The sequence below is a fragment of the Chrysemys picta genome, chromosome 5, assembly GCF_011386835.1.
Source record: "Chrysemys picta bellii isolate R12L10 chromosome 5, ASM1138683v2, whole genome shotgun sequence".
Lineage (NCBI taxonomy): Eukaryota > Metazoa > Chordata > Testudines > Emydidae > Chrysemys > Chrysemys picta.
This window is the reverse complement of record NC_088795.1, coordinates 127,447,024-127,462,462: the sequence shown is the minus strand read 5'-3', so window position 1 is coordinate 127,462,462 and position 15,439 is coordinate 127,447,024. Positions and strand designations below refer to the sequence as shown.

The window sequence follows — 15,439 nt, the reverse complement described above, 5'->3', positions numbered from 1 at the left end:
TTGGTGATGTGGTGGTGGTGGTATGGTATTGTTCTAGTCAAAAGGAACAGTCGGTGGTAAGGAATCAACTGGCTCTGGTACCAGAGTTCTGTCCAACAAGTCATTGACATTAGGAGTTGTATCAGGAGAAGGTTCAATTGCAGGAACAGAAAATCCTACTGGAACATCCCTGGACTCTGGTACTTGTCAAGGCTGCAACTAGCCCATATGTCGTTTCCTTTAAAGTACTATTGGATAGTTTTTACCACACACAACAAATGTCCTGTACATTTTACAAGTTCTCTAGGTATCCATTTCACTACACAACTATAGTTGAGAGTCCACATTAAGTCTCCTACTTGAAAAGAACAATGGCAGGTCTCACATCATCGATCAGTTTGCCTAGCTTGGGATCTGGCAACATGTAAGGTAACATCCGGATGTAGCAGGTCCAAACAGGTACACAAAGATTGCTTCAAAAAAGAGTTGCAAGTGATTCCTGGGTAGAACATGTGGTGTGTTCCTGTAGACAAGCAAGAAATTGTCCATGATGATGATGATTCAAAATAGACTTGTTGGCTCTTAAGACATGCTTAAGTGTCTAGACAAAGTGTTCCACTAATCTTTGTGTAGCAGAATGGTATACAATGTGCTGAATTCCATTTGAATGGAATTCTTCTGAACAGAATTGAGGTCCATTGTCACTCACCAACTGTAACAGTCGACCATTTAGGCTAAACAAGATACAAAGATGTGCAGTTATGTTGGTAGCTGTAGTAAATGGGTATCCACTATGACCAAAAACATACAAGCTTCAAATGGTCCAGCAAAGTCGACCTGAATATGTGATCAAGGAGTCTCGGGCCGCGACTAAAGGTGTAGACAAGCTGAGCCAGGATCATGCTGAATTTGCTGACACATAGTACAGCACTTTGCCTTCCTCTCAATGTCTTTGTCAATCTCTGGCCACATGACTCCGGCTTTGGCTTTCATCCATACATAAGTGATTTCAGAATGATCACTCTCAGGCCCTGTAAATGCAATAGTGATTCACAGATAATTCATGTGACTGTGAATTGTGTAAACTGTGGGTTTTTATGATCAACACTGTACCCTGTAGTACCATTTCTTTCATAAAAGAAATCACACTGAGATAAAACATTTTTATCTGAGGTTTCTTTGGGTTGACAGAAGCTTGGATATAGTAGGTGTAACAGCCCATCAGCATTGCTGGGTTGAGTCCCTTTATGGAATTGAATAGTCTAGGAATGAGCTAAAAATAGCAATGCCCAGCATTGCATGCAAGCAGCAGCTAATGACAGAATTCCATGTTTTGTTCCAAAAATTGAAGTTAATGAGCGTCAGCAAGGTAAAATGTCTGCTATGCAGATAGGTATGGAACTTACAAATTTTGAAGATAATGCTGAGAACATTATGGATGGACAGTTCTTGCTGGATTTGTATATAGTTCTTCAGGGGCCGTGAGTCTTTGTGAAGAAGGCAATTACTTTCTCTCTGCCATCAGGAAAAATGTGAGAAAACTGCACCCATTCCATATGGTGAAGCATCATAAGCTAATTGCAATGGTACCGAGGTGTCAAAGTACATAAGAACTTTGGCTGATGTCAGTTCTTTTGCTTCCTTAAATGCACATTCACGTTCTTTAGTCCCTTTCCCTTTTTTTTGGCATGTAACAATTCATGTAAAAGTGCCAATACTGTCGCCAAATTAGTCAGAAGTTTACTGTAGTACTTAATCGGTCCTAAGAATTAATATAACCGTGACATGTTCTCTGGTGGAAGTGCTTGAAGAATCCCTTCTCTTTCTCTGGTGATTTCCTTAAACTGATATTTATAGTGTGTGATAAGTATTACTGTAATAGAATACATGCTGCAATGAAATAAATTCATGGGGGGCCTAGAAAGTTATGCGATAAATTCTTGGAGATTAAAATCATTCTTCCATTCAAATCTGCGGGATGTATTTTCAAGCACTTTAAACACATTGTCATCTTTGGATTTTGTGTACTGAGTGCATAATCTACAGTTAAACCCTCTTTATTTTTTGTAGAGAGCCTTTGTACAGATTACGTAAATGCATTTATCTTTCAATAAGAAATCAATTCAAGTGAGTTTATATTTATCCAAGTGTTCTAAATTTGAAATTTCAGACATGCAAGAAAGCATTTCAGTCAGGCTGAAGGAAGTCAGCTGGATGAGGTCCGACAAGTGATGGGAATGTTGGCCTTTCCTTCAGACACTCATATCTCCCCCTATAAGGTAATTTATATTTTTATATATAATATATAAAATGTATAGGTTGCAAATTGCAAGGTAAGCAGTGGGACAATGTATTGATAAATTGTATGTTCATATATTCTTGTGTGTTTAATTTTCACTGCTTAGTATCCATCCTATAAAATATCCACTATAGTCCTTAATTTTAATAATGTTTGCTTGTAAAAATCAATCCAACTAAGTTCATTTTATTAATTGCATGTTTAAATCCATTACTTTGTTGGTGGAAAGATTATGATGACAGGAAGTATCTAAACACAATATTTGTCTAGTATTAAAACTAGTGTGACAGACCCAGACCAGTGGGGTACAGGAGTCTGGTAGAGGGCAAATATACTGGTCACTGGATGAGTAGTTTTCTGTTCCCTGAGTGACCAGAGCAGGGGCTGCACTAGAGTAACCAGGAACCTGCTAGAATCAGTTAAGGCAGGCAGGCTAATCAGGGCACCTGGGTTTTAAAAGGAACTCACTTCAGTTTGTGGGGCGAGTGTAAGGAGCTGGGAGCAAGAGGCACAAGGAGCTGAGAGTGAGAGGGTGTGCTGCTGGAGGACTGAGGAGCACAAGCGTTATCAGACACCAGGAGGAAGATCCTGTGGTGAGAATAAGGAAGGTGTTTGGAGGAGGCCCTGGGGAAGTAGCCCAGGGAGTTGTAGCTGTCATGCAGCTGTTACAGGAGGCACTATGGACAGCTGCAGTCCACAGGGCCCTGGGCTGGAACCCGGAGTAGAGGGCGGGCCCGGGTTCCCCCCAAACCTCCCAATTGACCTGGACTGTGGGTTCTTCCAGGGGGGAAGGTCTCTGGGCTGTTCCCCAACCCACATGGTGAATCTCTGAGGCAGGAAAATCCGCCAATAAGCGCAGGACCCACCAAGATAGAGGAGGAACTTTGTCACACTAGGTGTATAGATATAGTAATTACTGATAGTAACCACACCCAGATTTGAATTGACAATGACCAACAAACTTCCTGCAAATCATAAATACTTTTTACATTACAGTCCTATTTTGATTATCTCCTTTGCATGCAGAAAGGAAAACCTGCTAAGTGAATATAGCTGTACTGTTGGCCATTTTGTATAAATCTTAGCTGAACAGACAAAGCAAAATACTTAGTAATATTTTAGTTAGAAATAAATGCATTAAATTAGTAATAAAACTTAAGGTGTTGGTAACAGTATTTTTAAAAAAAACCTTGTTAATTTCAAAGGCCTGAGAGAAAATAGATTGGATCATATTCCAAAAGTCTCTCTTGAACTATACTACAGGGTAGAAAGTGTAAAGCAGTTATTTTTTAGGATGACCTTTTTATTTACCAGAAGGCGAATGCATGTGCATCTTCATGAAACTCTGCTTAGCTGAACAAGCAGAGAGTTTAGACCTTTGTGGAGCCTGTGTTTTGCTGCAAATCTCAGTTTGGAGAAATGCAGAATTTGAATGAGATGGTAAAAGAAAAAAAACTGATTTATATAGGGTCATATTATACTATCAGAACAAAAGACACTGCAAATGTTATGGTGCAGGCTTTTTTCTGGAAATTATAAAAAAGGTTTTTATGTGCTGGTTAATGATCATTTTCATAAATTGAGAGTCAGGAAGAGCAGACATGCACTGAAACTCAACACATAACAAAATTTCACCCTAGTTTAGCCTTCAGTATTTTAAGACTTAAACCATCGTACAAGTCTTCCAATGATTCATTGAGGAAGAACATTCCAGTGCTAAGGGATATATACTGAAAACAGAGTGTGATGAAGGATTTAAGATTCATTTCATAGGTCTCTTAACATGCTATTCTGGAAGGTCTACTAAACTAGGGTTACCATCCGTCCGTATTTCCCCGGACATGTCCGGCTTTTGCGTCTCTAAATAGCCGTCCGGGAGGAATTGGTAACAAGGTTAAAATGTCCGGGTTTTTTTCTCCCTCGCCTCCCTCCCTCCCTTCCATGCAGAGTGTGGCTGCTGATTGGGCGGCTAGGCCGATTGACCCACTCCCATTGGCCTCCAGCAGCCAGAGCCCTCCCCTGCTCCCCCCTCCCTCTCTCTGTAGTCCTCTGTAACACACAAACAGACCCACGTGGAGCCAGAATGGTAAGGGGAGTGGGGGTGCGCAGTTAGGGAGCGGGGGAGTGTTGGATGGGTCCCCAGCCTCCACCTGCCACCCCCCCTCCGTGCATCCCCCCCTCGGTGGGTCCCCCATTCCTGTCTGCCTGCTGGCTCGGCAGTACATGCAGACAACTGCTGTCTGCTGCCCCTGGGTCCTAGTGCCCCCATCCACTAATGGGAAGACAGGCTGCCCTTACCCTGCCCTTCCACCCTAGCCCTGAGCCTCTCCAACACCCCAAACCCCCCAGCCTTCATCCCCACACACCCTAATCCTCTGCTCCATCCCTGAGCCCCCTCCTGCATCATGAACCCCTCATCCCCAGACCCACAGCCCTCACCCCTGCATCCCCTCCTATCCCCAAACTCCCTCCCAATCCCCCTCCCTCTTCCCACACACCCCCTCCTGCCCTCAAACTTCCTCCTAAAGCCTGCACCCCCTCCCTTTGCACCGCCTCTCACCCCCAAACTCCATCCCAGAGCCTGCACCCCTCACCCCCTCCTGCACACCCACCCCCTGCCCCAGCCCGGAGCCTGCACCCAGCACCCAAACTCTATCCCAGAACCTGCACCCCTCCTGCACCCTAATCCCCAGCCCAGGACCTGCACCCCAGACCTCCTCCCCCCACCCAAACCCCCTCCCAGAGCCTTAGGCAGGTGGGGTGGGGGGTTCTGGGCACCACCAAAATTTCTACAACCCTGCCACCCATGCGAGTGGATAAGGGTCAGGGCAGTCAGGGAACAGGTAGGGTCCTGGGGGGGGGCAGTTAGGGTAGGGGGTTCTCAGCAGGGGACAGTCAGGGGACAAGAAGCAGGGGGGGTTGGGGTTCTGAGGGGAGCAGTCAGGGGGTGGGAAGTGGGAGGGAGTGGATGGGGCGGGGCTAGGGCGGGGCTTCCCCCCCCCCCCCCCAGTGTCCTCTTTTTTGTTTGTGGAAATATGGTAACCCTAACTAAACTAAATGCTAAATAGATCAACCTTTTTTTTCCTCTTTCAGTGAAATCAATTTTCTATATCCTTGCTGCTCTTACCGATATTGCAGCAAAATAGGTCTATCATACTAAGGTCCTCTTTATTAGCCAAATCTCAACTTGCTTTCGAATACCTTGTGGGCATTATAGAAATACTCTAACCCCAGAGTGGATTGTTTTAACTCAGAGTGATTCACATAATGATTAAAATCCATGATTTAAAACTAGGTGTCTGACTTGATTTAACTCACCAATTTTAATCTTGTTTGGCTTTTGTACTTCATTTTTCTAAAGAAAAGTTGATACTCATTGGATGGTGACCGTTAAAACACATTGCTTTGCAACTAAATATAACCTTTACACTAAATTTGGTGCTGCTTTTTGCTAACCAGGAGGATAGACAATATCTATACATATTTAAGCAATTATATAGATTAACAGACACGCTTAAGTTTTACATTTTTAATTAGAAAATGGTGAATGACATTTCTTACGTACTAAATTCACTTTTTACTTGTAATTTGAGTTGAGCTGCATTTGGATGGAAACTAAAATTCAACTCCTAGTTTCTCAACTTCGAGTGAATTAGTGACTGACTTGAACTGGCTGAATAAACTGAACTGGTGAAAATACTCTCTGCAACTTGCAGAAGAGGCTACTGCTGTCAAAAGTTGGTTTAGCACTTTAACAAACTCTGGTTCCAGGTGCTTAGCCAGTGATTATACCAGTTCAGTTGTTTGACTTTCTTTGAAACTTGCCAGCAACCATGTAGTGCTTATTATAATTATTATTTAAATTCAGTACAAATAATACTATGTTTAGAGCTTAACATAGGTTGTCATTATTTCAAATTTAATTTTAAATAGATTTATTTTTTAAAAGCTGTTTAAATAAAAATCCAAAAAAATTTAAATCAGCTTTGGTCCACACTGACTCTATCCGGTGCCTACATTCCTGATTTATGTAAGAGATGCTCTTAGCGCTAAGTGCTTGTTCAGGCAGATTGTACTGAACAAATATTACTTCAAGGATTATTTTTATATAAAAATCTACATAAAGTTGTGATGGGGTGGGAATCACCACCTCGGCGCCTCCTGCTGGCCGTGCTGGGATTTAACACTTGGTTGCCGATGCACCTTCCTCTAGTGGTGTCTCACCGCCGTCACTTCTGCTCCACCTCGAAAACCTGCATGGCTCCCTGGACCGCGGCATCCTCTTCTGGGCACAGCCCTGAGGCTGTGCTCCACTCTGCTTTCTCTCCCCTTCCGGGGGAACCAGCTGTCTGTAGTCTATCAACTTGCCACTGTGGCCTACTGCAGCCTTCAGTCTAGCCCCTCACCTCAAGGGGTAAACTGCAGTCTGAATACTGGCCATCCTCCCTGTGGCAAGTGGGGGAAAAAGGTGGGGGGGGGGCAGGCCCACCCGCTACTCCGGGCCCCGACTCAGGGACCCCATAGCCAGTGGCCATGTGCTGCTGCTCCTCCAACTTCTGCTGCCTATTTCCTTGGGCCACTTCCAGGTAGCCCTAGCCCCTTCCTGGCCCTTTGTATCAGGGGCCTCAGTCTGGCAGTCCTCAGACTGGAGCTCCCTGTTGCTCCCCTGACCTTGCCCAGCACTGCTCTATCCAGCATTCTCCTCTAAGGTAATCAGTCCTTTTCCCTTGCACTCCAGGGAGAGACTGCCTCTGCTCTGTTGAGCAGCCCTTCTTATATGGCCCTCCCTGGCCCTGATTGGCTGTTCCAACAAACCTTCTCCTGATTGGCTCTCTACAAGCCCTCCTCTCAGCATCCCTGAGGGCTGTTTTAACCCTCCATCTATCTGTGTGGGGCAGCTGCCCCACCAAGATATTGACAAGAATGTTGGGTTGTTTTTTGCCTTTTGGTATAGCTCTCAGTGGCTGCTCCCTACACTGGGACCTCTTTTGATGGTTTTCATTGTTGTTGACTTTATAAGTGCCTAGAATTAATCCTGATTTAAACATCTTTGGAATTTGACTTGTATCCAAGAAATAATATTCAGATCATCTTTTAACTCAGTAGGACTTTTTTCTTTAGCCTCTTTGACATCTTAAAATGCTTTTCTAGATTATAGTCACATTAATGCAGACTATAAAGGATATTTAAATAATCTAGAAAATCTGTGGACCCTTACTGAATCCGCTATCAAAATGTATATCAATCATTAAATATAAAGTGGGGCAAGGGACATCAAACTGGGGAGAGGGGTAGGAGACTATTTTTTATATATTACTTATGTTTTCCATAAGTAGCAGATTGCTTTGGAAACTGTTTCAGACATTATTTGGAGGTGACACTGCCAACCACAGAAAAGCTTCACAGCCTCCTAGTAACAACATATCAGAAGTCTCAAGTCTTCACCAGTGATTTGTTGACTATGTTAACAAGGGGTAAAAAGAATAATTTCCCCCTTTTTAACCAGTAATAAGCCATGAACCAGGGTTCATGTACTCTCAGAGAAGGAGGAACTGGGGAAAGCTATTTAAACAAAAATGTTTTCTCAAAGCAATAATCAAGGAAGAGGGTAAAATCACTGGGCATGCAGTTTGCTGGAAATGTTTGATCTTCCTGCCTAAATATATGCAGGGGAGATTTTCAAAGGCACAAAGAGAAGTTAGGCTCCCACTGAGTTTTTGAAAATCTCCCTCTGTTGCTTTGTAACTGTCATCAGTTTGGTACAGGAATAAGGATTTTTTAAAAATATTGAATGCCTAACACAATCTCACGCACCTTCCAAAAGCAACTTTTTTTTTTTAAACTCTTCAGAGGTATATGTATGAGCCCCAGAAACAAGTAATCTCTTGGAGAGATGATTTTAGGAATTTCCAGAGGGGATAAAGTTATCAGAAGTAGAGAACTCAGCCCAACCATTCCTGCAATAAGATGGCAGAATTTTATCACTGGGCTAAAGGGCGTCTTCTAGTTTAACTGTGGAATTCTGTGTTCAAGCACTACAAAAGGATATCTGGGTACAACATAAGTAAAGGCAAGCCTCTATCTGCCCTCCTTCCTTGTCCTTACTTTGGCAGCAAACTGTAGCCTTCCATAGCTTTCCCAATTTCAAGGGAGATCTACAAGTTGATGCCCAAACTAAATTGCAGTAGATTATCAAGTCTACTAAATTATTTGGCAGAGTACTGTGTATTTCATTTGCTTCCAGTATCATCCTAAGTCTCTGTTCCTGGCAGAAAAACTGTAGAAAGATTAACTTTACATTAGCTGGCTATAATACAAAGGAAGCAGTTTTTGATATGTAAGCATTGTTGCCCAGCAATTATTGTCATTACATATCCTTCAAGTTGCATATAGCAAAACTTGTTCAGAGACCGTTTAATAAAGTTGGGGACAGATCTTTTTTTGCCTTTTCTCCTGGTAATGGAGCTAAAAATCTTTAGTGAGAAGTTTTTGTGAACTCTTAAAATGGTGAGGGAGTCACAATCTATTGCTTAAGCAATAAACTATCTAGTAGCAGTGTCTTCTAGCTAGTGATGTCATACTTACCTTATAGTGGTTTATTTCTACATTCCATTTCCATTGATACCAAATTTCTTCATTTCTAAATGATGTGTAGTGTATACAGGTGTGATATTCTGTGTGCTTAGTTTATTTCTAAAATGTGACCCCTGTAGAAGAGACTTCATGTGACAACAACTTTGGTTACACATACAAAGAGAGGGAAGGCGTGTTTAAAAAAAGGCCATAGAAGATGAACTCATTCGCTTTGTGTGACATACATAAACTCATGGAGAGAAACTAATAAGCAATATGTTTCCATTTTGCTTCAGAACTTTTCTAGCCAGAATATTGGAGTACAAAATAAACTTTATTTTTGTGAGTCATGTACAGTTCTGCAAATGCTGGTCATGATGTGTATTCTACTATGGGTACACATGCACTTCATGCACCGGAGAATGGAGAATTCTAGCAAGGAGTGTCCCTTGGTCTGCACCTGTGCGCTTGCTTTCCTTGTGCTCTGTGCCAAGGGTCCAAGGGGCGGTGTGGACCAACACCTCTCTAGTTCCTTCTTACTGCTGTATGGCCTGGCTTGGAATCTCCAGTGTCCAGAATTGACACTTTGACAATTTTTTCATGCAAATATTCCAAAGTTTTTATAGTTTTTTGTAAGTCTGGTTAATAATTAGTTAGAATTCCTACTTTGGGAAATCTGGCATGGGACTTTTCTTGAAGCCTGGGCATAATCTTTGTGTCTCCTGCCCCTGCATATTTTCAGTCAGCGATGATCACCAGTACTGCCTCAAAGAAACTTATATCTCCGCTAAGTGCGGTATCTGACACTTCTTTCCCAGTCAAACATGGCAGGCAGGAAAACTCTAGCTTCAGAAGCACCTAATGGAATGCACCATGAGGCTCCAGGCTGGATAGACCTCCCTGTACGTCAGTCTGAGACACATAGAAGTGCACCTCTTAGCTTGGTGTCTGACTCAGGAGTGGGAATAACTAGAGTGAAGGACCATTTGTCTGGGCCTTCTCATGAGAGTAAGGGGCACTCTGCTAATCGTAAAAACAGATCCCCTCCTAGATTTACTAAGAGAAGGGATCCATTCCCAACCTCATTCAAGCCGGGCAAGTCTTCGCACATGGGACACAAGGACTTAAATCCTCCTAAGCCATGTGGCCATAATCCGAGGGCATATAGGATGAAAGCTCCTTCAATACCATTCGCTGCATCGTCATCGAACACCAACCATGGCACCAACTAAGACACAGCACTGGGCAATGTGAGGGAAATTGGCATTTTACCTTCAGAGAATAAAATAGATCAGAAAATCACCTAGACTGTTAGTTGCCATAGCAGAACAAGCCAGATGACAAGCTGTTTCCTCCCAGAGGATATCCAAGTGGATCCCTGGCTATATCCTATTTTATCAGCTGCCACACCTTCCTCCCCCACAGAGAGTACAGGCTCTCTCTACAAAAGCACAGGCAGCCTCAGTAACATCACTTCCGGAAGTATATCTGCTTGATATTTGCAAGGCAGCAGCGTAGATTTTCATCCACACATTCATGAGGCATCATGCCTTGGACCAAGCCTCCTCCACTGGCATCCTTTAGGACAGTGGTTCTACAAGCAGCCATGTCCACTGAAGGCAGGACAAGAAATAATGTGCTTAATCTGAGCCAGGGGAGATTTAGGTTAGATATGAGGAAAAAATTTCTAACTACAAAGGTAGTTTAAGCTCTGGAACAGACTTCCAAGTGTGGAATCCTCTCATTGGAGGTTTAAGAAGAAGTTGGACGAACACCTGAAAGGGATGGTCTAGGTTTACTTGGTCATGTCTCAGCACAGGGGGCTGGACTTGACCTCTTGAGGTTTCTTCCAGCCCTGCATTTCTGTGATGCTGTACCACCTGTATCCTCACACCTCCTCTGCTGGGTAGTGCTTGTCATTCACTCACAGTGGAACACACACAAGGACCAGCATTCAAAGAAGAAAGTGAAGTTACTTAGGGTACGTCTTCACTACCCGCCATATCGGCGGGTAGCAATCGATTTATCCGGGATCGATATATCGCGTCTCGTTAAGACGCGATATATCGATCCTCGAACGCGCTCACCGTCGACTCTGGAACTCCACCAGAGCAAGCAGCGGAGCGCAGTTGACGGGGGAGCCGCGGACGTCGATCCCGTGCCGTGTGGACCCCAGGTAATTCGATCCAAGATACTTCGACTTCAGCTACGCTATTCGCTATTCAGATATGCAACTTCGCGTAGCTGAAGTTGCGTATCTTGGATCGATCCTCCCACCCCCACCCCCCCAGTGTAGACCAGCCCTTAACCTTTGTAACTGGGGTTCTTCAGGATGCGTGGGCCTTATCTGTATTCCACTACCTGCCCTCCCTCCCCTCTGCTTCAGATCATCTCTGATTTGCAGTAAGAGGAAGAAATGGAGAGGCATCGGTCCGCACTGCTCCTTTATATACCCTCAGAATGGAGCTTGAGGAGAGCAAGGGTTCACATCAACAGACACTATTTGCTAGAATTGTTTGGTCTCAGGCACATGGAGCACATGCGTACCCACAGCTGAATACAGATAGGGACCACACATCTCAAAAAACTCCAGTTACGAAGTGTAACGTCCCTATCTTATTTTCATGAAAATGAACTACTTTGTAGTTCTTTTTTGTTTGTTTTGTTTGTTTTAAATGTACTCCACAGGGTTACAATGTACTTGTAAGGATGCACGGTGGCGGGGGGGAATTCTTTAACAGAAACAAACTCATACCATACATTTTCTCTAAACAAAAATTATGCTAAGCTTTCAAATTAACAAAGGCTTTTCTCTGAAACTAAACACCTTTTCTGTTGAATTTTAATGCTTAAAAAAAGACTGAGCTGTATGGCCTGAATTAGACTGTTTATTACCATCCATGTAGTCCTGTCTTGCAAACAAAAATGAGCAGGGTTAGCCTGACTTAAAATGGAAAAGTTCATGCCTTTTCAACAGACATTTGCTCAGTGGCTTTAAAATGGACATTCCAGAGCATTCATTTTTTCATAAATGGGCCAACATTCCAGAAAATTAAATACTAACAATGGTAGCAGGCATTAAAGAGCCTACAAAAACTCATGGGTTTGTATAATCTCCTTTAATAGAAAAGGAGTCGAAAATATCTAGAACCACCCAAAGATCATTGGTTTTGGTGGGGGCAAGGCCGAGTTTATATGCTGTGTGCGCAAATACAAAGCATCTTTGAGAACAATCATTTTCTTAAACCTTTTCTATAAATTGATTCTATTGTGTGTTCCATATAAACTATAGCATTTTCTTTGAGCCAAGGTGTCATATTTATACAACTGTATTTATATGTATAAAGTGGAAAGCGTGTTTTAAAACTGAGACTTGTTTTGTAAAACATTTTTACTTTTTCCTAATACACCAGTGTTATAAGGTGCTATCTCTTTATTTTATGTTAATTTCAGTCATGGGAGTGTGATATGTAATTTGCTACTTTGAAACAGTTTTCTGCAAGAACTATATTGAAAATACTTACCGCTGTGTTTTTTCTACCAGGATCTCTTGGACCCTGCACGATGGAGAATGCTGATTCAGCAGTTTAGATATGATAATTACAGACTACATCAGCTGGGGAACAATTCTGTTTTTACTATAACACTCCAGGCAGGCCTTTCAGCTATAAAAACACCGTATCCTTTAATGCAGAATACCAATGTGAAAAGCATTAAAAAAATTGCCTTGTAGACAAACTCTTTGAGGAGTATATGTGAAATTTGAATACTTTCACTTTTCATTTGTAAAATGTGAGTATAAATGGGAATATCTCTGCTAAAACAAAAACGTTAGTAAAAACAAATGGAGGCAATTAAAAACAAAATGCGCAAAAAAAAACCCCACCCTAAATACAATAGATACTACATACAATGTATACTGTGGTCTGGTGGTTTGACCTAGGAATAACATTTGCGGTGGATGTTGATTAGAATTAAAATGTAAAAAGAATTCCTTTTATTATCATAAAATACTCTTTATCCTAGTGCATTGTATGTGAATATACAAGGAAGTGTGCTAAAACTTTGAATTTCTTAACTAGGCACTCCCACAGAATGTTTAAAATGGGAATTCTGACCATGGCGTTCATACTCACAATAGACAAGATTCTTGCAGATCCCTCTCCCACATCAGAAGCTCTACCCCTACTAAGTGCCAGACACTTGCTGCTCGCTCTTGATTTTTTTTTTTTTTTTTTTTTTTTTTTTTTGAAATGTACAAAATCAGCTACCCTTTATGTGCTTGTGAAGTTGAAACAAAGAAACTCATGGGTCACTGAAGTTCTATAAATTGCATAAGAATATGTACTTCACCTGTACAGCAGAGAAGTTATCAGCCATTTTCACTCTGTGCCATAACAAATTAACTCTTGACTCATTTGATGACTATTGTTCTTTGACTTGCTGTTAAACAGACAGTGTTATAAAGAGGATGGCAGTTCAAAAAACCCAGACTGCCCCGTGTGTAGCAAATCTCTGAACAAGCTGGCTCAGCCTCTGCCTATGGCACATTGTGCCAACTCCCGACTAGTCTGCAAGATTTCAGGGGATGTAATGAATGAAAATAATCCTCCCATGATGTTGCCAAATGGATATGTGTATGGATACAATGTAAGTGTTTCATGTAGGGACTCCTGGAAGTCTGAGCTGCAAGTGGGTGTACTTCCTGTAGCATATGAGAGCTCTTGAATTTGTCGGAAGGCAAACTTGAGGCATCTTGTATGTTTAAAGGATGGGGTGAACTATTGATTCTCACAACATTGTTTTAAGAGACTTTATTTTTAATATTTGATCAGCAAATTATTAAATATGAATTTAAATGTGAAACCAAATGGGGTTGGGATGAATCTTTAAATCTTAAACACGAAAAGTGACTGAGCAAGGTTTTTGTGAAATCTTTACACTCCAAAGTAGCGATTACAAACAACATCCATTTTGTTCGCTAACTGTTGAAAATTAATGTATTGACTAGTTATGTTTACTGTTCAAAATCTGATCACTCTTTTCATGGCTCTTTTTTCAGTCCTTGCTTTCTATTCGTCAAGATGACAAAGTAATTTGCCCAAGAACCAAAGAAGTCTTCAACTTCTCACAAGCTGAGAAAGTCTATATCATGTAGGTCCATAAAATACATGATGAAGTGCCGCTGGAATTTTGACACAGGATTTATTGGCATGCCCAGGAGAAGGGGGCCTTATGTGTGGCAAAGAAGCAAAATCTGCCACCTTGGGGATCAGACCTGTCGGTGGCATTATTGTTTCTTGCGACCAAAGATCAATGAGCAACAGTACACACTCTTAAAAAGAGAGGAAATATGACTTAAGTTTGTACTTGGGAAAAAAAAAAACAAATTTTGATTGTTAGCGTTTTGTAACATAAGGTAAAAAATTGGACTCATCTCAAAAATGCTTTCATCTTTCAAAGGAGAATTTTCTTTAAAGATGGACATGTGCACTGGGGGAAACGTTACAATAGATTTGAAACTAAATCTGTTTTTCTTCCCTCTGTTTTTCTCAATTGTCCAAGGCCCTTTTGTTAATTATTGAAGTTTTCTCCTTTAAGCTGCTCTTTGCCTTCTTTTCTGATCCTCTTGTGAAGTAATAATCCTGAATTGGGTCGTTGTAATTAGTTCCATGGGAAGATACTGATGTCATTGACACAAGACTGGCTTCACTGGAGGATCAATGAGAGACTGGTTTGAAGGAGTATGAAATCTTTTTTTCCCCAAACCCAAATATTTTAAGGAGGTTACATAAATATCAAGAGGAACGGAGAACATTTCAGACAAAATACACTGCTTGTTTGGATGTTCTTTTTCCAGTTTACCATAGTGTTAAAGTCCTTCTAAAGTATTTAGTTATGTGCATAGGGTTCAATATCAAATCATTAGTGCTACTGCCTTATTTCTTGCTTTGAGAATGTACTCACATGAAAATCAGCTGGTATCCTTAAGTGTTGGGCGAAGTTTTGGAAGATGCCTTGCAGGATGATTACATAATTTTAGGGTCTAAATAGTATTAATTACTGAAACTAATAGTTCAGTTTTAATTACTACAGAACACACCCTTATGACTTTTCAAGAGAATAAACCATTGTAGTTTAAACAAAACCATATTGTAGAGGTTTGTATTTAGCGCTTATTTTTGCATGTTGATGTTGATTAGCTAATAAAAGATTGTACATGTAAAACCTGTTAATAAAAATTGTTTTCCATTTCTTAATGATACAAAATTAGAAAGCTGCTTTGTATTTATAATGCAAACAAGTTTCTTTCCTGTTATATAAGGACATCTCTGAAAATGGAAGTTCCCCTTCTTTAGCAGCCATCTTGTGGAAAAAAAATTCAGGAAAATCTTTGGTCATAACAATTTTCTTCAAGCTTCTAAAACTGAGCAACCTGACCAGATCACCATCATTAGTTTAAAATTATCACTGTGTATATGATAAGTACTACAGTTCACAGCCTTATCCAAAACACCATTCAGCATTTCCTCGAATAAGGTTATCTGATATTCTGGTGGTCTGTTAAAATGGTTTTGGAGGATATAT

General features: G+C 41.3%; 1 protein-coding gene across 10 annotated transcripts in view; it reads left to right on the top strand.

The window, feature by feature from the left end:
* MAEA (macrophage erythroblast attacher, E3 ubiquitin ligase) overlaps positions 1 to 15,121 on the top strand; it is a 116,962-nt gene extending 101,841 nt beyond the window's left edge. For all 10 annotated transcript variants that reach the window (XM_005292407.5, XM_024106466.3, XM_024106465.3 and 7 more), the window contains 4 exons: positions 2,150 to 2,258; positions 12,396 to 12,529; positions 13,306 to 13,501; positions 13,914 to 15,121. In XM_005292407.5, the coding sequence (XP_005292464.1) occupies positions 2,150 to 2,258; positions 12,396 to 12,529; positions 13,306 to 13,501; positions 13,914 to 14,009 (535 nt within the window). In that variant the 3' untranslated portion in view covers positions 14,010 to 15,121. The remainder of the gene's footprint in view (positions 1 to 2,149; positions 2,259 to 12,395; positions 12,530 to 13,305; positions 13,502 to 13,913) is intronic.
* The last annotated feature ends 318 nt before the right edge of the window (positions 15,122 to 15,439 follow it).